The 26,433-nt window shown below is 37.0% G+C and overlaps 1 protein-coding gene across 1 annotated transcript in view; it reads right to left on the reverse strand.

Moving 5' to 3' along the window:
• The window catches only part of RYR2 (ryanodine receptor 2 (cardiac)), a 620,934-nt gene that overhangs the window by 146,455 nt on the left and 448,046 nt on the right, over nucleotides 1-26,433 (reverse strand). Inside the window, 5 exon segments of the mRNA XM_011976391.1 lie at nucleotides 875-1,113; nucleotides 2,324-2,384; nucleotides 13,910-13,959; nucleotides 20,935-21,056; nucleotides 23,419-23,483. Coding sequence (XP_011831781.1) covers nucleotides 875-1,113; nucleotides 2,324-2,384; nucleotides 13,910-13,959; nucleotides 20,935-21,056; nucleotides 23,419-23,483 — 537 coding nt within the window.

Genomic DNA, 26,433 nt, shown 5'->3' on the forward strand with positions numbered 1-26,433 from the left:
CTCGAACTCCTGACCTCAGGTGATCCACCCACCTCAGCCTCCCAAAGTGCTGGGAATACAGGCATGAGCCACTGCGCCCAGACGAAGCATGCTTTCTTAAAACAAAATTTAAAATAAACATTCTGCCACTGGTAGTTGTGGCATCCACTAAGTAACAGCAGTTTTTGCACAGATGTGCCCATCAACTGAGGAATGTACAATGCATGAATCTGAGTTGGTGATGCTGCTCAACAACGGCTCATGTCCTGAGCAGGATAGTGGGGAGTTGAAGCAGCTCATGTGCTATTTTTTCCACATAATCTCGGGCATTCTGTGTATATTTTTATTAACTACCAAATGCCAGCCCCAAACAGAAGATTAAAGCTTCCCTACAAACTGTCAGAAACCTCTGAACAGGATACTGAGACACTCTAAAAGAGCAATTATTTAAACACAGACTTTGTCAATTACTTAGACACAGTCTTCACATTACTATGTTGCCAAGCTTGGAGAAACAATCTGCATTGACTCAGAAATAATTTGAAAACATTTAATGTTGCATTTTATGTGGTCCAACTGCATTAAAACATTTACGTGAAAAGAGGCAAAATGTGGAGATAGTGATCATTTAGAAACTTTACTTCAACAATGTGGAAGTTATTTTCTATAACCAGTACCTTACTGGTCTTCTCTGTGGGTGCATGTAATTCAGAGATCTATTTCTGTAAGAATGCTGTCTATCGCTCAAATGTCAACCTATAACGTTTTGCAATAAAAAAGGCATTTTAACATGGAAACGGTGTTTTCGTAATCCAGATGTGGCTATTACTGTTTTTGATTGTACTAGAGGGTATTTTGATTTTTTAAAAAAACTCCAAGATATAAATTTACATACATATGAGGTCTTCTCCGAACTGATGCTGGCCAATATGCTCAAATAATGACGACAGCATTGGAAGCAGGGCCACTGTGGTGTAATTGATAATCTGAGTAACCCCTTTGGGCTGGTTTCGGGTGTGAGTGAACTGGCCCTGCTTGAGGTTTTCCATAGTCTTCTCCAGATCCTCTGCAGCATTGTCCAGAAAAGCTCTGAGTGCACTTTTAACACTCTCCAGGCCAGTCTTCATCACTGTCCTAGAAAGTAAATAAGGGAGAGCTCGTATCTTCCAACAGGAACAAATGAAATATAAATGAAATGTGGTTCTCCTATGATGTTTATTTCTCCATTACTCTACCCACCTGGTAACTAACTTTTAAAATCAACTCTAAAACAAGTTTTTTCAATATACTTGAAGTTACAGCAGCACTGCTCTGTAAATTATCTTTTCCAAATACCTTTATAGTCAATTTATGAAAACCTCGCTGCAAAAGTCTGTGCTAATGCTGTATGTTTGTCATTAATGGCCTCCAATTTAACAACACACAGTTTCTGAGGGAGTATAGTTAATCCCAAATCCAACAAAACGGAATGTTTCCTGAGGCGATGGGTAGGAAAAGAAAAACATTTCATGTCAGGTAAACCAACTCAACAAATGATACAGAATGTTTGTGTTTTAAGGTGTAGCAATCAAGTCTTTTCTAAAGAAGCCGCTGAAGGCTGAACTTCATACATTAACGCTACTATTTCTAGTAGGAAGTGAGGGTCTGTAATGGTGTCTCCTTTTTGCATTTATAATAGAAAAGATCTTAAATGAAATCTTAGACACAAGAATGGATAATCAAAGAGTATTGTGGAATGTTCTCTTTAGGAGACATTTATAAACTTTTATTTAGATTTATCCTAGATGTAAACTAAATGTATGGCTTAAAGGCTGAACCAATCGCGCTAAATGAACTGATTTTGTATTTGGTCAACATACTAGATTTCTGGTCAAGTTGACAGGGCAGAGTAGAAAGCACACAGATGGGAATTCGTCTACCTACACACTTAGTATGCAATCTTAAACATCACTTTATTCATCTGTAAAATGAGACTAAAACTCTGTTTCCTAAAAAGCCAAATGTTATTATGAATGTTAAGCACAAATATCATGCCTGGAAGCTAATAAGATCTCCAGAATTGTCAGATTACCATTTTTCCTGCATGATACATTACCAATTCAACCCTCCTTTATGGTCCTAGCTGCTACAGAAATTACTTGAGATTAAAATATAATCTATATATGACCATAAAAATAAGCTGCCATTGTATTAATTTATAAAAGATTTTATTTTCACCTACACTAAATACTTCATTACAAATCCAAAGAACAAAATCAAGACTCTGGGTCCTTCTTAACATTCTTAAATATATACATGTATCATTATTATAGTAATTTATTTAAGTAAAAATGTATCCATTTACCTTGCATCCAAAGTCTGACCCAAAATATGAAGACAGTTGACAATTGATGTTGCATCATTGCCTGAAGAGGAAACAAAATGCCGTATAAATTGCCCTGAGAATTTCTCAATGTTCTTCTTTTCTACCAGTATTTGTGCTAGAAAAATTAGTCAATGACACAACTCAACAGCAATAACTTAATTTAAAAGATTTTGTAATAATCAAGTTTGAAATCATGCAGTTTTTCTGCTTAAAAGTGGTTATGCAAATGTAAGTAGAAAAGCAATAAAGCATGTCTCATCAAATAGCTGACATGCCCAAGAAGCATTCAAAAGCATTGCACCGGGCTAAAAGAGTTTTAACTGAGGTTTTCAATAACCCCCTCTCCCTCCCATCTCACTGGATTTTTCAGTCTTATTGGTTACAAACTTTTAAAGTCAGCTCATATCCTTTATGAAATGAGGTGGGCTTAAAGTTTAAAATTTTTAATTCCATTTTAATTGCACCAAGTATTTCTGCTTTCTTATTTTATTCCACTGCATTAAGATGAATTAACTTGCCTGAATTCAATTGCATGAAGGTAAATTAATTTCCTTGAATGTTATTGGTCTTTGGCAAAAACCAAAAAGCACCAAACCATCATGTAAAAAAAAAAAAATCAGAGGCTAAAGAAGTTAAATAATACTCCTATGAGATTTTGAGATGGTAGTAACTCCTCTTGAAAGTAATATAAAATTCACTCATTTTGATTGGCATATTTTACCAGGAAGTACAGAGATGTGAGTGATAAAAGCATTACACATACTTTTCTTTGTAATGATGATATAGAAAGCAAATAAAATGATGAATTCAAGGTAACAAAATAATTTGACCACTTACAATACAGTTTGACATGATCAGTTCCTCATTTTACACACACACACACACACACACACACACACACAATCATCTCCTGGGTGTTGAGATTGACAAATATTATTTGAATATTTGAATGTAAGTTTTTGTAATACTGGTATATGTTATATTATTTATACAAAAAAGTAACCTAAAATGAATGACCTAAGTACACACTGAAATTAACAATTGTATTAGAACATGGGCAAACCAGTTTAGTGATATGATACAAATAAGAAAAAATAAGCTATTTATTACTGAGATTCTGAGTTTTTATAAAAATATTCCCTCATCTTGTGCTTCAAGTCTCAGAATTCCTGGTAATAATGAAGACAAAATGAGCAGAAAGGTAGGATTTGTTATTTCCCTGTCCATTGGTAGACGCCAGCTCTGGGGCTTCTCCTGGAACCCTTAGATGTATTCGTTTGATGATTAATTCATTTAACAAATAAAGATTAAAACCAGGCACTGTCAAATTTCCAGTAATAAACAAAATAGTCCTCGTGGTACTAGCATTTTAAAGGGGGATATAGATAATGAATCAGTAAGCAAAAAAAAAAACACAACAAAATATTTAGCAAAATATCAGCATATAACACAATAGCAGGCCACAGTTAAAGACATGTATAAAATATATTTGTTATATATAAAAATAGATTATATATATAATATATAACATATAATATATAAGTACATAAATAAATTATATATAACATATATATTATATATAAATATAAAATATAAAGTATATATTACATATTTGTTACAAATATATATATTCCAAATATATATATATTTGTTCCATATATATTTGTTCCATTTATATATATTTTTGTTCCATATATATATATGTGTTCCATATACATATAAAATATCAGAAACTGGGTAGAATAACAGGGAAAGAGGTCACGAGTCCTTTCTGGAGGCAGCATTTGAGCAGAGGTTGGAATGACACGAAGAAACAAACCATCCATGTATCTGAGGAGACCCAGGTACAGGGAAGAGCACATGCAAAGGCTCTGAGGCAAAAAATGAACCTGGTGTTCCAAGCAAGGAGGGTCAAGCGGCTAAGGTGGTCAGAGCGAGAGGAAAGAAGCAGAGTATGAGGCGGAGAGGTGGGAGATGTCAGGTTCTAGAGCTTCGTTAGAGCAAGCCCTTGGATGTTCAGTGCAGTAGGAAGACACTCTTAGGTTCTGAGCAGGATGGGATATGATATGATTTCTATTTTCAAAGAATTCCCTATGTGGGAAATTCTGGAAGAGCAAGAGCGGAAGACAATTAGGGACCTACTGCAGGAACGGAATCAGTTCACTGATGATGGTGAATTCAGAATAGGATATCAGTGGTGAAGAACGTAAGAACATATATTTGAAGGATTTACTTGTGGATTGAATGTGAGGTGAGCGGGAAAGCAGTCAAGGATAACTCTAAGGTTTTCTGCCTAAGTAACTGGGTGAAAGGCGGCATCATTGCATGGTATACACAGGAAGAAGCAGACTGTGGGAGGAAAGGGATGCAGCCGGTGGGTGGGGTGGGGGCGGTCCTGACCCTTGCTTTGCGCATATTAAGTGTGATGGGCCTATTAGTAATTCGGGTAAAGATGTAGAACAGGCAATTGATTAAAAAAAAAAAAAAAAAAAAAAGCCGGGCGCGGTGGCTCAAGCCTGTAATCCCAGCACTTTGGGAGGCCGAGACGGGCGGATCACGAGGTCAGGAGATCCAGACCATCCTGGCGAACACAGTGAAACCCCGTCTCTACTTAAAAAACACAAAACACTAGCCGGGCGAGGTGGCGGCGCCTGTAGTCCCAGCTACTTGGGAGGCTGAGGCAGGAGAATGGCGTAAACCCGGGAGGTGGAGCTTGCAGTGAGCTGAGATCCAGCCACAGTACTCCAGCCTGGGCGACAGAGCGAGACTCCGTCTCAACAACAACAACAACAAAAAGTCTTCAGTGCAGGTAAGAGATCTAAGCCAGAGCTATACACTTGGGCATTGTAAACATACATTTAATTCTAAACATCATGGGTCTAAATGAAACCAGCCAGCACGAATATAAGTATAGAAGAAAAAAGGCCCAGGGCCTCCAGTGTTTGGAGGCAGAGAAGATAAGAAAGATGCAGTACAGACGATGGGAAAGAGAAGGCCCATGAGGAAGAAGAGATCCAGTGCGATGTGTATGGGTCCTATGCCACTATTAATCAACCCGAAATCAGAGCGGCAGGTCCTTCACTTTTCCTAAAACACCCAGTTGTCTGTCCCTTCCAATCTGCTGTCTGTCATTATAGATTGGCAGTGTTTATACTTGGTACTGAGTTTTCCTGTGCCCTTTCCCATGAGGGGTGGCCGGGGCTATTTTAAACTTCTATTAATATAAGCTTGAGAGGCTGAGATTTTTGTTTGCTTTGCTCTCTGCACCTAGAATAGTGTGTGACATACAGCAGGGCCTTAAGATACTTGTGGACTGGCTTTGGGATGTAAGAAGAGTAGGAAACAGCACCAGTAGCCAGACAAATTCTGTGGGTTGACTGAAACTGTGTATTGGGAATATGAAATTTCTGTGATGCTAAAGGAATAAACTATAAACTCCACACATTTTTACATTTTGGTAGGCCCCCTTTAGACGCAGTACAACTTTAAATAGAAATACCTCTATGTGAAAAATGGGAAAGGGACTCTAAGAATGCAGAAAAAGTAGAGTCTTCAATATTTTAATTTGTAGACCACGCAAAAGCGTCAATCCCATTAGCATGTGTAAGAAGCCTAAAATAATTAGTCTTGAAGAGGTAAAGCATGTGGCAAGGCTTTTCAATAAAATAACGACTGAAATATTGTCCTTCTTAAAGCTATCCAGATCACCATAATCAGAAATGTCAATCACGGTATTAGGAAGAACAGGGACGGCCAGTAGAGTTTTCTAAGATGATAAAACTTTAAGGTGGCAACAGGACTTTTATGTACTTAAGTTTACATAATTGCTTCATTGCTCTGGGTGGTGTAAAAACCAAAAGATTGATACTTTTCAACTCACAGTATTCCAAGGACCCAGCTATTTCCCTTGTCCTCAGACACACACCTCTCATCACCTCTAAGCACTTAGAGAAACACTGATAGATTGCCTGTTTGTCCTTAAGATTGTGTATTTATATCAGTGCATCAAAGTGTATGTAAACATAAAAAGTACATAATTAAAATAACAACTTACACCTGAGTCTAATAACAATGGAGACAACATTGGGTTTTAAAAAACATTATGACAACTCTCATATACGACTCTCTAAATAATAAAAACAACAAATTACATAATATAAATATAAATAATTCTTGCATATTAATCCCACATCTTTTTTTAAATAAAGTTTCTATAACTCAGGAATTCTCAGTGTTAAATTTGAGATATATGGCAGTTCTGTCTTATACTCTGATAAACTGAGAATTCAGAGAATGTTGACTTCTCTCTCTTCTGGAAACAGTGATAGCAGTCATTCTACTTTTTATTTTTCTCTACTTTTCTAATATTGCATTCTTTTCTTTGAAGAAATGATCAATTTTGGCAGAACTTTATTAATAATGTGAAATACCACTATGCCAGAACTTATAAATTTCTCTCACAATTATGAGGGAATAGAGAGAAATTGAAGAGTGTCAATGACTTTGTTATTTCTAAAGTCTGTGATATTGAACAGAGTAAAATTATTGGTTCCCTAATGTGGTGAGGAGTTTCAGTCAAACTGAGGATACATTTTGAATAACTATAGTCTACTCATTTTTCAAAGCCAGGACATTGTCCTGTAGGGCTATGTTCAACTGAAAGAATTATGTGTATCGCTCTAATACTATGTTGCTCTAATACTATGTATACTTTATTACTTTCATTATAGGCATCTAATTCCAATATTTCTGAACTTCTCTAAAATGTAGGATTTTTTACAGTATATATAATAAGTTAAATCTAGGGAAGAATTGTTCTTGCCATGCATATTGTTATAGTCCTACAGAATTTTTAAATTAGAGAAACATCTCAATGATCCTCCGGTTACAAAGAACAAGGATAAGAAAATAGTGACAGATTGTGCATGATTGGACTATTACATTCTCAACTTAATGGCACACTGGATCCTCAAATAGGCTTCTATCCCCAGTGATTCTGAGTACTTTAAGTAATTTTTCTTTTATTGTATGTGTCCTACCAAACACAAGTACAATCTGAGCCTTGTTAGAGATAATACAAACATATTAATTTTCTAATATAATAACTTCTGAGATAAGACAGCAATCATCATATAAATACATCAGTGTTTTTTGGGAGAGATATTAGAAGTATCAACATGAACTTAATCCACTAATTTATTGATTAGGGAGAAATAAGAGATGATAGAATCCATTCTATTACTTTACTTAGTATCTACTTTTAAAACTCTCCCAAACATAACATTAAGATTTAGGCACTGGTATAAGTTAGGCATACTCACCTACAAAAAAACTGAATATTTTAACAACAGCTACTGCTTCATGTTAAACACATAATAACATTTATCTTGATTAATACTCCTGTAGCTAATATTGGAGTTGCATTAATGATGTTATATATCGGGTTCTAGGTCAACCCGGAAGTGTTGCAATACTATGCTCATTGTATTACAAAATGCTGGCTTTTTGTAATAACATCAGGTATTCCCAGATGTACCTATGTCATTAATTCAGAAATTCTCCACTAACTCTGAGGAGTGTCCAGGTCATTCAGTGTCTCACAAGGATGTTAAAAAGGCACCAGAAAACTGGAAATAAACTGGCCTATAAGTGATAAATATTTTGTACCAGCCTTTTCAAATAGTTCCTGGAACTGAAAGGATCATTGTTGGTTGAGTTTCATGATCTTATTATTTTAAGGGTCATTAATTATGTGTTATTTTCTTTTCACTGTAAGTGGCCTAAGTACTTCCATGGACCTCTTAAGGAATAAGAGAAAAAAACAAAAACAAAACATGATTCTCACCAATTGTAGGATAATTAGGTACCACATTTTTCTTAATAATCTCTTAAGCAAAATAAACAAAGAAAGCTGTGTCGTTTGTGAATGTAAGAAAATTTCCAAGTTCTTAGCACTTATCTCATAAGAAGTGTCTGCATACTTATCTATCTTCTCTATTAGACTGTAGGCTTCTGGAAGGCCGGATCTGGTTGGCTTATTCATTCATTCATTCATCCATCATATATTCCTAAAATATCCACTGTGTGCCAGACTCCCTGCCAGGCACTGAGAATGCAACAGTAAGACCTCACAGAGCTGAGAGCTTTTGCGAGTGAGACGTTAATCTGGTAAGCACACCATCAGTGATATGGAGGAAAAGTACACGGCACCAGAGACTGTTATAACAGCAGAAGGGAGTACTACCAGGGAGGTCAGGGAAGCCTTTCCTGAGAGAGTAGTATTTGGATTGAAGTTTGAAGGATGGATAGTTTGTTATGAGTGTGAAGGATTGAGGATATGAGTGTGATGTGTGAGGGTCCTTTACTCAGGCGATAATTACAGCATGTGCAAAAACCCTGGGCAGAAAGGAATATAACACATTCAAGAGGCAGAGAGAAGGCCAAGGAAGCTGAAGCAGCATAGGGAGCAGGAGAGACTAGGCTGGGACATGAGGATGGAGTGGCCCATGGGGAATGGAGGGTGAAACACTAACGTGGCTAGGTTAAGAAATGTGCTTTCTATCCTAAAGGCATGGGAAGCCACTGAATATGCAGGAGTGTGATCAGAGAAGCGTGTTTTGAGAAGATTCGATAAGATCATCGTGGAACACGGTTGAGAGAGGCAGGAGGGGACTCAGAGAGAATGGTCAGTATGCTCCTGCAATAGTACAAGTGAAAGATGTTTGCATATTGTCTGGGTTCCGGAGTGGAAAGAGAAATAAGTCTTCATTTCCTATCCTCACATCTTGAGTGAATGCCTTTCACATGGCAGACATACAATACATGTTTATTGAATGAATGCATAAAATGAATATCATTAAGGCATTCTATTTATTTTCACAGGTAAAAAGAAAGCCGTTAAGGAGTGCTGATAAGCACTGCCTGTGCCGCCCTCACTATTACTGTTGGACTCTTAGTTATCAGATGCTGCTTCCTCTAAAAATGATTGAAAGATTCTAACAGACTGTAATAGAAGGGCTGATGTATCCTCTAACTGCCTTGAAAATAGTAATCAGAATTTCTAGGTAGCAAAAGTCAGGGGAAACTCTGGGAATAAAAGCACTATTTCTTTAGTCAACATTGGGTCCTTGAAAATGGCCAATGATAAGGATATCAGTTGTCAACCTGCCTATGTCCTATTTATGTCCTACCTGGATTTCCAAAATTCGTTATGTGCAGCAACTTACAATCACTACCAAGCTTTTCAGAATTCAAACAGGGAAGTCTATATTTAAACAAGATGCTATTTTCTTTCTTTTTCATTCCATAAATTATTCTAATTGATTCATCAGAATTCTGTGGGTAATATGGCTTGTCTTCCTTTTCAAAAACCTTAAATTTTTAAACATAAAATAAAATGGTTCAAATGCCTCAAAAATAATAGATAAGGCATAAAAACACTATTATCTTAATTCCTGAATAGTGTCCCTCAATGCAGAAGAAATATTTTAAAGTAGATAACAGATAAACAAAAAATATAAAAGCCCAAGTTTTAAGAATCCTCATTTCATATGTCAGAAAAATATTTCAACCACAGGTGAGGTTTGGAGATATAATTACAACATGGCAGCCAACCTAGAATAAATATTTCATTACCCATCAAACTCTGCTCACCCAATTACTACCACTAGAACAAGTATTTTGTCTCTTCATTTATTTTAATGCTCCTGTCTTGTCTCCAGTTTCTGACATATTTAAGGTTAACGTGTATCTTTCTACATCCTTACCTTCACTGATTATCACAAAACTCAAGTATTTTCTTGCTAACCTCAACTTTCAATTCTGTCTTAATTTACTCTTAGGTTTAGGTCATGAAAAAATCTTTAAATCAAGATAGTACAGGAAATACGAGATAGTACTGGGAATATGTGAAGCTTAAATGCTTAAGACTTAAAGATTCGGCCGGCGTGGTGGCTCACGCTTGTAATCCCATTGATAATCAATGTATTTCCTGCCAGAATGCAAGAAAATGATAAAGGTAGAGTGAAAAAAATAGATTAATATGACCATATACAAACAAGTACTGCATATATGCTACTGGATCTCTCTGTTTGGAAAAATCCACATTGGCATAGCTGATAAATCAAAAAGTAAATAGTTGGGTTATAACACTTCAGATTCATTCTGGAAATGGGTGGATTTTAAAGGCTTTACTGTGTTTATTTTTGTGTGTGTGGTATGCAATGTTGGCTCACTGCAACCTCTGCCCCCCAGGCTCAAGTGGATCCTCCCACCCCAGCCTCCTGAGTAGCTGGGACCAAAGGTGTGTGCCACCACGCATGGCTAATTTTTTGTATTCTTAGTTGAGATGGGGTCTCACCATGTTACCCAGGCTGGTCTTGAACTCCTGAGCTCAAGCGATCTGTCCACCTTGGCTTCCCAAAGTGCTGGGATTCCAGGTGTGAGCCACTGCACCTGGCCCTGTGTGTGTATTTTAAATGGCCAAGTCTCCTAGTTTAGTATGTAATTCATGTCAATAAAGTATAATGCTTTAGATAAATTAACAAAATCTAATAATTATAATAATACTAGAAACACCTTATATGTGAAAACTATAAGGTTACACTTTACATGGCACTTCAACATGAATTATTTCACACAAAATCGATCTCTAAGTTTATTAGGTATTTTAGCCCACTTTAACAATGGAAAAAATGCAGGTTCGGAGAATTTAAGTCCCTTGTGCAAATCATTCAGCTCGTTAAGTTAGAAAAATAGGACTTACAGCAAGGTTTTCTGATTCCAAGCCTGCTATTCTCTCTAGGATGTCATGTTAGCATCTACAACCCATAATATGTGAAGTTTAAATACTATACCAATACCCATAATATGTGAAGCTTAAATGCTTAAGTCTTAAAGATTTGACTGGGCATGGTGGCTCACACCTGTAATCCCAGCACTTTGGGAAGCTGAGGTGGGCAGATCACCTGAGGTCAGGAGTTTGAGACCAGCCTAGGCAACATGGTGAAATCCTGTTTCTATGAAAAATACAAAAAATTAGCCATGTGTGGTGGTGTGCGCCTGTAATCCCAGCTGCTCGGGAGGCTGAGGCAGGAGAATTGCTTGAACCCAGAGGCAGAGGCTGCAGTGAGCTGAGATCACACCACTGCACTCCAGCTTGATGGGCAACAAGAGCGAAACTTCATCTCAAAAAAACCAAAAAAAGACCTAAAGATTCTAATAGTTTGGCAAGTGTGTACTAGAGTATGTTTGATTAATAAAGGCTTCTTGAAATTTATATTTTTGTAGGCAAATATCAAAGCAAATTTGAAATAATAACATACACTTTAATAAAACAAAAATGTGTAAAAATATGCTTTGAGATATAAAAAAACACATACCAATTCTCCAATAATTTCCCCTTAAAAATAAAAATAATAGTATTAAAAGGCTAAGGGATGAAACCACAATGTCTAATTGAAATACTAGGACCACATGGGGAAGGAATTAATGTTAAGGTCTAGTTTTTCCCCCCTAACAAGCATGACAAACTGTATTACACATTGATCTTCAATGATCAAAATTAAATGATATATTTAACAAAAATGGAATTTCAAGAACAGCTGAAACGAATCCATAGAATGGAGTCTACATAGAGTTCCTTTGGAGATGGTTATAATTTGAAAAATGGCACAAGGGAGGCTCCTGGGCATGTTGGAAATGTCCCATGTTTTGGCCTGAGCCATGATGAAACGGTTGTATATGCATATACATTTTCATCAAGTTGTTCTTTTTATTTGCTTGTATTAGAGACACAGTTTTGCTCTGTTTCCTAGAATAGAGTACAATGGTATGATCATAACTCACTGCTGCCTCAAATTCCTGGACTCAGTGATCCTTCCATGTCAGTGTCCTGTGTAGCCAAGACTATAGGCGTGTGCCACTGCACCTGGCTAATTAATTTTTTTTTTCCTTTTTGTAGAGGCAAGGTCTCACTATGTTGCCCCAGCTGGTCTTGAACTCCTGTCCTCAAGTGATTCTCTCACCACAACATCCCAAAGTGCTGGGATACAAGCATAAGCCACCACACCTCGCCAAGATGTTCTTAGGATTTTGTACTTCATGTATGGAATACCTCAAAAAAAATTTTTAAAGGAAATTATAGTGAAGTATAACAGGAAAAGAAGACTAAACAATAAGCAGGAAGTTAGAAATAGCACCAAAGAAAATATTATTAGGCTCATTAATAAGACCGCAAAAGGGCAGCTGATATGTATAATTAGCTAGTACTTGCTGCAGACAAATGGAGAATATTTGAATCCATTGTTATTCTGAGAAGGTTAAAGAGTATATGAAAATCCTGCCTGAATAAGCCCATGAAAATTTTCCTCTGTTGAAGAGAAGTGAAACAAAAGTCAGTGAACTAGAAATTATTCTAAAGATAACTGCCCCACTGATTTTTAAATAACTGAAATATTAATGTTAAAAACTCAGGCAATTTTAATGAAATATAAATTTTCACTACTATATTTAAGAGCATCAAATATTGGATATAATACTAGAAACCAAATATAGCAATAACCTACTATATCCAGAAACTATTATTTCTCAAAAAATGTAATGTGAAGAATTTATTTGTGCATATGTGTATATATGTATATATATACACACACACATATATATACACACACCCATTCCTCAGTTCAACTGTGACTTTGTAGAAATGACTTAATTTTTTTAATCCTTAGCTTTTCCTGTAAAGAGAATTGAACTTATAATACCTCTAGCGATACATTCAATGTTTCATTACTAAAATCACCCCAACACTGTCTGAAAACCTAGAGAGCAAAGGGCTCACATTTTCTTTGGCAGTTTATAAAATCAGATGCAGGAAAGTGTGAAACACAAATTCCACCAGCCACTAGAGATTCTAAAGCCCCACGGCAGGGAAAATCTGCGGAAAGTGAGTGCCCACCCTGCATGGCTGTCCGGAAGCAGGTGCTCTGGAACATGGACTCCAGCTAGGTGAATTCTCAGAAACAAACAGAAACTGACTCTGGAGTGAGTGGTGCTAGAAAAGCCACTCTTGCCAAGTGAAGCTCCGAAGCTCCTTGGCTTCAGTGTCTTGACTATGACGTTCCAATGTTTGGAATGCAGAAGACATGCAAATCTGTAGTCAAGAGCATTAAAAAACATAAGTGCAGTTTAAAATTCTGATTTATAACAGCTCATTAGTTAATCTATCAGAGGTAACCAAACACAAATCCAAGGGCCTGGCTTTGTTTTGTTTTTACCCCTGAGATAAAATATGGCACAGCCTGCCATTTCCATTCATTTGCTCTTTAATAATAGCCTTTTTATTTTCAGTTATGCTTTGGACTAGTGTAAAAAAGATAGAGTCCTCAATTTCACCATACATGATGCTATTCATGAACAACTTCGAGGACCTTATCTTGGCCTGCAACGACCATGCATGCAGCCATGCAAACATGCATCCATGCAACATAGCAGCACACAACACAGTGCAAAAACGGCAAAGAAAACCAAGTGATGGCCATGCTTGTATTTTTTCAAGGGTCTCCTTACCAAATAGTGAAATCCTATGCCTGACAAGAACTCCAAGTTTGCAGAATAGGCTGAAGACAAAAGAAAAACAAAAGAGAAAAGGGAAGGGGGAAGGTAGAAAAGACAGGGGGAAATTAAAAAAAAAAAAAAAAAAAAAGGAAGAAAAAAAAAAAAAAAAACAGCTGATATATGAGCCGGAAAAAAGCAACATGATGTCACGCAGAAAGAATCAATTCTCTGAGCAGAATGTGGAGTAAAGGTATTAAAGAAAGAGTCTTTGAGTGCATATCTTTAACAAACATGGTTAAAAAAGCACATATTATAAGAAACCAAAAAAAATTGAAAGCAAAGCTAATTAATATAAAAGCAATCTATATGAACCCCATAAGGATATAACTACTGAAAAACCACAAGGAAAAAATTTGGTTTTATCTGCCCAGATGTACCACTGAAACTCTGGATTTAAAAAATATTTTATATATATATATATTTTTTTACATTATTTTACAACAGAAGTATGGTGCTTTGGGCATACAATGTTAAGTTTTAATATGTTTCATTATTTGAAATCTCCTTCTTCCCCAACCTTGATCACACTCCTTACATAACATAAGCATTCAGTGAATTTGAATACAGTAAAGTAGGAACCGAATTTGAGCAACTGATAATCACTCAGAGGAAAGCATTACAGATGTGATAACTTAAAGTCTCTGGATACCAACAAGTTCAGTATATTTCTTATCTGCTCCACAGAAGGTTCCTGTGTCTTTGAGTCCTTCATGGCAATTAGCAATGAGTCATTCCAAATAATGGCTGCCCACATTCAGCATTCAGCCTGACAACGCTGGTATCCACTCTCAGATCAGACCCTTGAACCTGGGAGATCCCTGCTATTTGTCCTTTCTTTTCACCAAGCCTCAGCTGGGTGGGATCCTCACAGGTCCTTATTTTGAGAAATACCCTTCACTCATTTCCATGCTCTACTCCTATCTACTCATCCCTCAAAACTCAGCTCAGTTTATTCTTAGAATAAACTCATTCAACTAAATAAAACTAAATAAACTCAATAAAATAAGGATGTCAGCATTCTGACATCCAGCCCTCCTGTACGGCTCCCAACCTAGGCTGCAAGAGGTCCATACCCAGATGCTCTCAGGGGCCATTTGCAAATCTCTACCAATACAAGTGACATTATTTTCACATCTACTCACACTCTTCTCAGTTCTCAGATAGCACAGGCTCTACCCAGCCAGCACCTACCCAAAAATATCTAACCTTGAAGATGCATTTGTAGAGTACCACCCACACTCAGCTTGATTTTTCCCAATAATGAGAACAGCTAAGTCCTCACTGACCATGTTCTCTTGCAAAACTCGGCATTAACAGCTGTGATCAAATGTACAGCTCCCCAGGACTAGGGATAGAGACCAGCCATGGAATACCATGAAAGTGGCTGATCAGTGGCAGGATGGGAAGGGAGGGAAGCAGAGAAGGTAACATTTGTGAGGTTGACCTCTTTTACAGTAAGTTTTGGCCATCACCCCTCACTTCTGTAGCACTGTGGATTCGTGTATTGGTGAAAATTATGTAGGCTATTTTGCAGCTTTGCCAAGAAAATGTTCACCTACAAATGTCTGAGTGAATCTGAGGTTTTGGGGAATTTCTTATCAGAACAAAACATTTTTAAAACAATGATCTATTCAAGCGGCTACTAGACATAAGATTAGACCTGAGGCCCTTGACCTGCATGATTTATCTTTGTGCTATAATTTTAAGACAATAAAACAGGAGAAACTTTGTCCACGTGCCCTTATCTACTGAGCTTTATGACTGACAGCTGTGCATGCTAACTCAGCGCGGGTCTTTTTTTCTAAAGCGAATAATTCAGTTTGGAACGGTACATAAGAGACCGTTTCTACTGAGCTTTACGGCTGACAGCTGTGCGTGCTAACTCAGCCAGGGTCTGCCTTTTTCGAAAGAGAATAATTCAGTTTAGAATATTCTTTGGATCCCTGTATTCAGATCTATTTTCAGTCATGTATTTTACCTATTCCTCTCGAGTATCCAGAGTGAAACATTCTGAGATATTCTTCATGATCCAGAATTTATAATGCTAGGATTAGGTTTCACCCAATTAATCCAAACCTAGGATGTTTTGCTATCATGGCAGACTGCTCTATGTTTCATTTGTCAAATTATATGTAATGCCTGAACATCTGTCAGAGAAAAATGACTTGACGATCTCTGCTGATTCCTCACCACATGTGCCACCAGAGAGAAATACAGATATAGAAGGCAAGGTCCTCAAAGAGGGCACATCATACCTCTTTCCCTTCCTGCACAATCCACTTTTAGGGCATGGTATTCATAGAAACTATAAGGATTAATTATTATAAGCTTTGGCCTATACTTTCTCTAAAAAATATTTTCTGTCATACTGTTGTCCCCTTTCTCTGCTTCCCTCATTACCAACATTCTCTGGAATTTATAAGGCATCCACTTCTTCAGCATTTACTCATTGTCTTGTACCGAAACACTCCTTTGCAGCTCACCAATGCCCCTAATCAGCAAAGATAGTAACCCTTTGTTTTCTGGAGTTCTGTCAACAGTACTTGGCATTGTTTATTACTTAAATCTTGAAACTCTTACCCTCCTTGGATTTTATTTATAGTATTTTTTTTTTTTTGCTTTCTAATTAATCATTCTTGATGTTCTTCAAAGACCTATTTCTGAAAACCCTGTAAATGTAATAATTCTCCAAACATTGGTATTCAAAACCTTTTGTCTCTTTCTCTACTCTCCTTCAGTTTTATCTACTTTCAGAGCTTCAAGCATTATATATATATATGTTCAGATAATCCCCAAATATGTCATTTCTTGTTCTAACCTCTCAATTAACCCCACATGCTAATATTTCCAATCTGCTGGATTTCTCCAGTTGAATGACCTGCGGGTACCTTCTACTCTGATAAATACCTGACCAAATGTAACCTCTTCTTAGAAACTGTTCTTTTTCTGAAATATGTTGTTTCTGTTCATGATACTAACAATATTCCAACTACCCAGAGTTGAAATTTCAGCACCAAGTTGGACCTCTTTCTACTTGCCATATTACTCATCACCAAGTCATGTTGACTTTCTCTCCTCCCGGTTTCTCACCCCAGCTCTTGTTTACATCCCTTCTATATTCCCAGCACTCTGTAGATGTCTCCACTGACACTCATTACAGCTTCTTGGAGAGTTAGCTCTGTATGTATGTGCCTACTCAGCTGTACTTCCAAATTTATTAAAGTTAGGAACTGTCTTATTGTGTGTATATAGCTTCAGGCCTCAGACAGCATGCCATACATAGCTGGCATTCAGAGATATCTGCTGAATGAGGCCGGGCGCAGTGGCTCATGCTTGTAACCCCAGCACTTTGGGAGGCCGAGGTGGGCAGATCACCTGAGGCCAGGAGTTCACGACCAGCCTGGCCAACATGGTGAAACCGTATCTTTACTAAAAAAAAAAAAAAAAAAAAAAAAAAAAAAAAGCCATGCATGGTTGCAGGTGCCTGTAATCCCAGCTACTCAGGAGGCTGAGGCAGGAGAATTGCTTGAACCTGGGAGGCGGAGGTTGCAGTGAGCCAAGATCGTGCCACTGGACTCCAGCCTGGGGGACAGAGTGAGATTCTATCTCAAAAAAGAACAAGAAGAAAAAGACACATCTGCTAAATGGATAGGCGGGCAGCACCACCTATTTGAGGCAGCATTTCCAACACTATAGCCTGGGTTACTGTCTAGGCCTCCAAGTGCCTGTCATGGCCTCCCAACTCTCCCACTCTCATCAATTATACTTTTGCTGCCAGATTGTATTTCCCAGAGGGAAGCTCTGATCATCCTCTCACTTAAAAAGCTTTAATAGCTTCTTAGTGTTAATGAATTAGGTTAAAAAAATTGTGATATAATTTTAAAAAGAAGATTCCTGATTCTGACAGTTAATATCCGTTACCATCTATATAACCTAGCTTTCCCCTAAATTACCAGCTTCTACATTTTATTTATGTAGTTATCTACATTTAGCAAATATTTTCCTTCCTTAATCTCTGACCTACAAATGGTCCAAGATCAACTTTGACTGGCTTGATTTCCATAAATCTCTCACCCCTCTATATCCATCCAAGGTGGTCTTACTTTACTTTGAATCCCATTGCACTGCCTGGCTTTCTCTTACTAGAGCTATACTCATATTCATGTATTTAGCTACTGCAAAGTATACTCCAGACATGACAGTACTGACCTTACATACAGCAAGTGCTCAGTATATAATAATTTCTTGTGCCAGGAAGTATCTAAACATCTCATGAAACATTGGTTTTAATTGTGGAAAAGTTAACTCAAACCCACACAACTATTGCTACTCACATCTGTTAAACACTTAAAACCATTATCATAGTGTTTATCATGCGAATGAAGATATGCTTATTTATTCATAATGGCAGGGCCAGTTTTCTACCTATTAAGTTTATACCCTACCAATATTTTTCTATACAAATTAAGTCCTCTTTAAAAGCTGGGTTAATACTATTTGAGCATATATTTTATACTTTATCATGATCATTTTCCAAAAGTGTTAGATACTAATTTCCATCATGTTAATGACTGCACAGCATTTTGTTCAGACATGAGCCATCATTTATCACTTCCTTATTCATATTTTCCTCTATGATTTTCTTTCTCTCTGAAGTTAAATTCTAGCTATGTTTGGCACTAAAGTACTGTAATAACATAAGTTACTTTTATTATGCACCTCATTTTCTATGTGTTGGAATTTTAAATGGCATATGCTCCTTTTTTTGGGAAATACCAATGGGATAAGCAAAATTTACCAACCCTTTTTCTATTAGTAGAAGTAAAACTGACGATGAAATACAGTCATGCATCGTTTAATTATGGGGATTCAGTCTGAGAAATACATCATTAGGCAATTTCATTGTTATTCCCATAACGTAAGTACGTCATGGAATGTACTCACACAAACCTAAATGGTATATAGCCTATTGCTCCGAGGTTACATACCTGTGCAGCATGTGACTGTACTGAATACTGTAGGCAACTGTAACAAAATGGTATTTGTGTATCTAAATATATCTAAAAAAATTAGTAGAAATATAGTATTATAATCTTACGGGGCCACTATCATATATGCGGTCCAAAATTAATTGAAATGTTGTTATGTGGTACATGACTGTAATTAAAAACATTCTGGTGCAGTGTCATTAGAGAGAAGGGTAGTCTAGGGTCAGTCTAGAGCCCCAAAGGGACATCAACTGAGGCTAGCACAAAATAGCGATGTACCTCTGATTTATTCTGTGAGGGATACAGAATTGCCCAAGGAAAATGGGCCAATTTTCTTTTTTGGTGTATAGTTCCATGAAATTTTTCCAGCTTTATAGAGGTATAATTAGCAAATACAAATCATATATATCGAAAACACACAATTGGATGCTTCTATATATGCATAGCATGGGCTCAGTGAATAGTTCTAAGGGTAAGGCTGAAACTGAACGGAGATAATAAAACACAAGACAGGAGAAGAGGAAAATAGCAGAATTTGCATCGATTTGAATTTGTCTCTATTTTATTTTATCTTTATATAACTGAGTGATATCTAGATTAACAACACCCTTGGAGAACAAAGTTCCTATTAAAAAAGGCTAACAGACCCAGGGAGGAGTAGGAGACTTCAACGTGTCCTCAATTTCATGATGTTTAAGGGTAACTTGGTGCCTTGGGATATTCTAGCTACTCGCGCGCACTCACAATCCACAGGGGGATCCTGGCTCAGAGTAGTGGATGTGTGTGCTTATGAAATGACGAGGGAGGAGCTGCTCTCCCTCCCAGTGAAGGTGGGAAGGAAGGCCACGTACAAGTCGGAAGCGGGGGAAATTCACATCATGGAAAGTAACTGCATTGCCTCTCTCCATGTGGCAGCAATTTGTGGAAACAAAGCATGCCGCTGGGATGGAGTCCTGCTGTTATTTTAACTATAATCAATTTTATAGGAAAATTCATTTGAAGAAGTTTGAGGACATGTTTTATACTGTTGCAATCCCGTATCACATGACTGGCCACTTACTACTTGGTAAAATAGACAGTAAGTGAAAGAGATGAACTGAAAATTCCACTCCAGCTGCATTCCCCAGTGTTATGCAGTGCAGGAATCTTTTCACTTCTCCACCCTCTCACGAAGGCTGTATGCAATCTCATCTCACTCTGTCTAATAGGTGGAGACCGTACTGCCTTTCAGCATAGCATTAACGTCAAGTCCGAGGAAAGCCTGTATTTTCTCCAGTGTTCTGCTTTATGCCGTGTATTCACTTTTATAGAAATTTTGTTCTGATACAATCTAAAAACTTGGTATGGCTTTTGGGCAATGTAATATTACAGAAGTAAACTTGCTCCGTAATTGACTCTCGTGTACATTAAATTCTAGCAGAAGTTTGAGTGAAAGGACCTGATCTCCCCAGCAGAATCACAACTGAGTCCATAAAGAACCCTTTGGTTTAAACAGAAATGAGAAAGCATTGCTAAGAGGGGAAACCTTCAGAAATTTTGTAGGTATCTTTACTTCATTTTTCTTCCAACATTGGTCATTATTTTTAAATTAAATATGTATATTTGGGATTTTTTTCTGAACAATAAAAGCTGGCAAAAATATCAGATTTGTGGAAATGTTAAAGAAACTAATGTCAAAAGCACCATTTATCACAAATACTAATATGGTGATGCATGTCCAGCCTCTACATGTAGATTCTGAAATGAGTGATATTTTATCCTTCTATCCAGCATTACACTTAGCAGCAAAATATAAAGAAACTCAACATCTAGAACACATATCTTAACTCGTAAAAACTGTTTTCATCTAGTGTTCGCTTCCATGAAGACATGGACCAGGGAAATGGGCGGATACTCTCCATACAGTCCCAGGTCAAGGTCCTCAGGTTCTCTTTGCAAATGCATATACACCTAAGTCATACAACAGTGATTATTTTTATAGCTGTTTACCTAGTCACCATTTCTTTCTCTTTGTTGGAAGCATGTCCTCCAGAGCAGAGAGGTCTGCTTGCTGCAGATAAGAAGTATAAACGATGGTTTTTGAAATACTGATCAATTAAAGGAAGAACGACCTGAAAGAAAGGAAAAGAAGACAGATCTACGTAGTGGAATCTTTCAGGGGATGAATGAGAGCTGAGGATTTGGAGCAGTCAGAGTTCTGTTCACATGCATCAGGTCTCCTTATGTCCATGCCAGGCACGTCATAGTATGCCTCTCTTAAATCTCACTCTACCATCTCGAGTCCATAGCGGGGAAAGCAGAGTGTGGCAGGATGTGATTATGGGGAACAGAGCAAACCTGCAACAGTTTGGAATTATTCTTAATATTTTCTCAAAATGAAATATTCTCAATGTTTTCATATAATATAGTTCAGTGCCCAACAGACCCCAAAATAATCCATAGCTACCATATGTTGAGTCTCTACTATGTGTGAACATCGCAACTGATGATAGCAACTGCTCTCTGGGGTAGATGCCATCATCCCTGCATTATGGGTATTAAATGGAGAGATAGAAATGTGTGACTTACTGAAGGTCACATTACTACTTACTTGCCTACACAATGTTCTTTTAACCTGGCCTTTCTCAAAGTGCACTTTCCATTTCTATGCACATTTCGTCCTGCTGGCCTTGGGCCCATTCCTCCTCCTCACTCTGTCCACTCGCATCGCCTGGCCTTGTACACACCAATCCCTCTGTCCGGCATGCTCTTCTGCACTCCACATCCTACTCACCCTGGTCCTCCTATAGATCTCAACTCAGTGGTGCTTTGCTAGGTAAGTCTTAGCTGATCTCAACTAGATAAAGTCCCACATTCTGAGTTCTGACAACATCATTTGCAATTTTACATTGTACTTGTGGGACTTTGGATTAAAGTCTCTCTTTCCAGGAGCCTATGAGTTATGCAAAAACAAGAAACATTTCTGGGTTTGTTTTCCATTATACCCCTTTCCTGGGGTTGGGTCCAGAACTATTAACTGGTCTCTTCTGTTTGCCACTGAATCCCTAGTGCTAAGGACTGTGACGGGCCCATGGCAAGAACAAGATTGGCACTACCAGTATGCAAACTCAAGTCTATCTAAATATACTTCTTTTTCCTACCATGTGGTAGAGCACAGTTATATATAACAGGGACATCACCAGTTTTTATTGTTCTTCCTTGACAGTCGGGACATTGTCTGAATTTAGTGACTGGCACATAGTAGGCACTCAATATGGTAAATGAATGAATTATAGACTTAGTAGAAATTAAGCCACATTAAGCATCTGTAAACAGAATCACTAGGGGTGCTGAGTAGATGGGCAACACAAGAATGTATTTTAAAGGGATAATTAGAGGCCGTGAATACAGTATTCTGATAATTGGCTATCAAGTAAGATTACAATCTCACAGAGACCGGAGATACACATATGGATCTATCAATTGAGGAATCGCTAACTGTGTGCACCCCAGGACAAACTTTGGATCTTCAAATGATTGGAACAGACTCTGAGTGCTATATTGAATGGGAAGAAAAGACAATGGAAATGTGTTTTACAGTAAAGAACACAATTTTGAAAACATACTACAAGTCAATATTCATCAATCAAAAAGCATGCTATTTTAGAGTCCACAAAAGTTGTATTTATAGCAAATTATCTGTAATCACTGAATGCAAGTACTTTGAGAGGAAACAGACAGCAGTATTAGGTCTTCAGGCTCACAGCAAGGAGTCCCAAACAGGAAAGCTTACCCAGGGGCATTGTATATTCATGGCAATCCCTGGGCCATACCCTAATGCCTGACCCAGACTAGACACACAGTAAATACCGAGTAAATGAATTAAATCATTTGGAGGCTTTACAACTTTTCATGTCCATCCCTTTTTGACTGAAAAAAGTGATGATTTTTCCGGTGATAGAGCAAATCCCTGATAAATCCTTATGAAACGAAATAAATAATAACAGTGGGATGTCCTTTGTTTATAAACAATCTATCCTCTCTGATCTTCTGTAAAATTAGTAGGAAAAGGTCCCACAATAAAGATTCTATACTGAATGTTCTTATAATGTACCCATTTATGAATTAACTAAGACTTTCCTATTTATAAAAGCAGTTCTCAACTAGAAATTTTAAATCGTAACAATATCCACGTTAAGAAATAGATATTTTCATTCTATACCATACAATAAAACAAAAAAAAATGCAAACTGAATTAAACCTCAGATAGAATGAAGTCATTTGAAGAAGGAATATGGTAGGGAATGCAGAGTTAAAGTCTGACCAAGTATGATGGGAAGATGATTCATGCAGTTATTTTCATGCCAAGGAATATTTACGTGCAGTAAAATACATATTTGTAGACAAGTATGTTCTGCAAAGGGCAACGATCTAATGAATAGAGGATGTAAACAAACATATTGAAGCAAAAACAAGATAGATTGTATACTGTACTTTTGCAAAGAACTTGATTTCTTGTTCATAAGGGAAATGTTCTCCTTTGCCTCTGCTGCCACCATCTGTAGATGTGAAGAGTTTTTAGGTAAATGCTGCACTGGAAACATTGCAAGATATTCATCCATAATGCAAAGGTTAGAAAGCATGGCTAAATGTATTATCCCACTACACTGAATGGAAAAAGCCAACCAAAAATACAAAGGCAAGCTTTGGCAGTGTCATTAAAAATAAAAGGATTTTTTTAAATACCCAAATCTAAATTTAAAAAGCTATTGAGGGCAGCCCATGGTTGTGGTTAGAAACACAAACACATTTGTGTAGCTTTGAGATCTTATTGACATAGGGAGGGGAAAATGGAATAGAATAAAGTAAAAATCCTACATTTTCAGTAGCCTTTAAGAAAAGAAGCTCACTAGGGAGGGGACAGTGGGTGTAAATTGAATAAACATAATTGGTTAGATACTAACCCTGGCCTCTAATAATACAGATTGCCTCTTGGTGTGACCGAAAGTTAAAGCTTCTCAATTTAAGATACAAACTAAAACACTGCAGGAAGTCAGGATCTGTGACAAGGAGGAGGACAGCAATTTTAATATTAGGTTGGCAAATTAGCATTCCGCTAAAGAATAAAGAAATTTTGACCTATGTCAAAAGATAATTTTCATAAGCGAAGTAAAAACACCCAAGTTTTCTCTATGGTTTAAAAAATGATCCAAGGTCAAGAATTGATTAACCTAATTCATTTAGCTTAGAAGGTGGCCTTTCTTACCTCCTTCATACATATGGAAAAGGTTCATGCATATATTAATAGACGAGGTAATAATAAACTATAATAACCACGATGACATGCAGAACATATTGGAGAGCTAAAAAATTCAGAATTGAGTATCAGGTTTTAGTAAAATTTGTAAGCAGAGCTTCCAGATATTTAAGAGCCAAGCTGACTTTTGCTTGAAAAAGTTATTTTGCAAAATAATAATAATAATAAAAATAATAACTTGAGATAATAGTTTGTCAAATTTTAGACAAAAATATAAGATAATTTTTAGGCTACTATTTTGCAATATCAGAATGCTCTCCCCATGAAGAAGCAAAAGAAAATTATGGTTTTTTAACACTTGCAAATTTCATTTGCATGCCACTTTGGCATTTGAATCTCTCTTAAGCACATTATGCAAAATGGCTGGATTCAGATAATAGACTTTCTCATATAAAGTTATCTCAAGATAAAATTTTGTACACAGCCAAATCTGCTCATATTTCAATGAATTAAATAGGAAATGTCTTTTACTACATTTAAACAAATGCTTATGTGCAAAATGTGAAAAAGATGTGGAGAGAATATAATCTATGGTATAATATAAAAATGAGAAAAAGGCATATGCATATTTTTACTACCACAATTAACTTAGGTCTAGGAATGGCTACATTAGAGCTGTGCTACAAAATCACTAAAGTGAAGGATAAAGGGAGAGGGCAATATAGCAATTTCACTTGTGATAACAATGAAAGATGGAAATTAAAATAAACACGGTATTGACAATCACAGCTCTATCTGCTCCTCTAACAGAGTTCCTGAACCTAATTTGCCCTGGCAAAGCCATCCGAAAACGGTACCTATAACATCAGGCATTGTGAAAAAGGTTATTTGGTTGGGCTCTGTCATTGTAGCCTACTTTCTCTCCCGTGCTCTGTTTATAAGACCCTCTACCCTGTGGATAGAATGAAATGTGTCAAGTGGGTGAATGTACCCTGGAGCAAGCTTCTCACCACCCCCATACATGAACTGTAGTAGGTAGTTTATTCAGACATTTGAATAAAGTGTGAATAATACCTAAACACATTTCTTCCCTTCAAATTGGTGTTTGTGTTCTCCAATGTGAAGGTAAAAAACAAACAACTTTCTTGTTCCTTTCTCCAAATGATGACTCTTTCTTTCTCTCCTGTCCCTTGTATCTCCAAAAACAAGACTGGATATTGGAGTTGCTACCCATATCGGATCCTTTCAAATGTGGATCAGAAATTGCAACATTTAGCTTTCTGTGTAAAAGCTTCAATAACTCACCCCTACCTCATTTTTGTTCTCCAGTTAAATTTCATTAATTCAGATCAATTTGGCTATGTATTAGGATAAGTCAGGAATCATACTTTTAAAAATTGTTAGTTGTATGAATCACAGAGAGATTACAGATTATAAATTAGCTTGTAGTGTAAACTTTTATGAAAAAGATGCGCTCGAAGAGAGCAACAATATAGTATTTGAACTGTAGAGGCAGGTTGAAAGAGAAGTCAATTGTTTATGAGAACGATGCTCAACTGGAAAATCTTCAATCACATTTAGGATACAAGAGGCCAGAAAGAAGAAAATACCAGAGTTCTAATTTCTACAAACTTAAATCTGGTGCTATGGCAGAAACTAGATTTACACCCTAAGACAAACAGCAGCTAAGGGATCCAAGATGAATGACCCTAGAGGAAAGGTGTTGAACGCAAAACGAGTGAGTGTTAAAAATAAAGAGAAAACCTTGAGAACAAAAATGAAAATAAATGAATAACCACCAGAAGAGCACACTGTTTTCAAAAGGGAACAACCCGGAGTTCCTCACACCGTATTACTACGCAGTGGCGGGAAGGTGCTCTGACATTAAGCAGTTAACAAGTTGAATTTTAATTCAACAACGAGGAGGGTCACAAAACAACAGAAGTGACCGGAGGCTGCTTTGATCATCTGTGCTGAATCTAAGGCTTAATGAATGAGGTTTTAAAAATTCTGAGGCAGCACTGGGCCAGAGGGAAAGAGGTCTTTCGCCGTACCCTAAGAGCATAATAAAGTATTCTGCACTGCAGTTACTCTAGTATTAATGTATTTCCCCACAAAAGCTAAACTCAAGGCCTCTATAGTGTTTAGAAATTTTGAAAATCCATAGTTTTGCAAGTTTTTCTTATGAGTAGAGCAATTAATTTCATAGGTAAGATTTAACTCTACCTTACAATTCTGATGTCCTTCCAATG

The sequence above is a fragment of the Mandrillus leucophaeus genome, unplaced genomic scaffold (assembly GCF_000951045.1).
Source record: "Mandrillus leucophaeus isolate KB7577 unplaced genomic scaffold, Mleu.le_1.0 Scaffold165, whole genome shotgun sequence".
NCBI lineage: Eukaryota > Metazoa > Chordata > Mammalia > Primates > Cercopithecidae > Mandrillus > Mandrillus leucophaeus.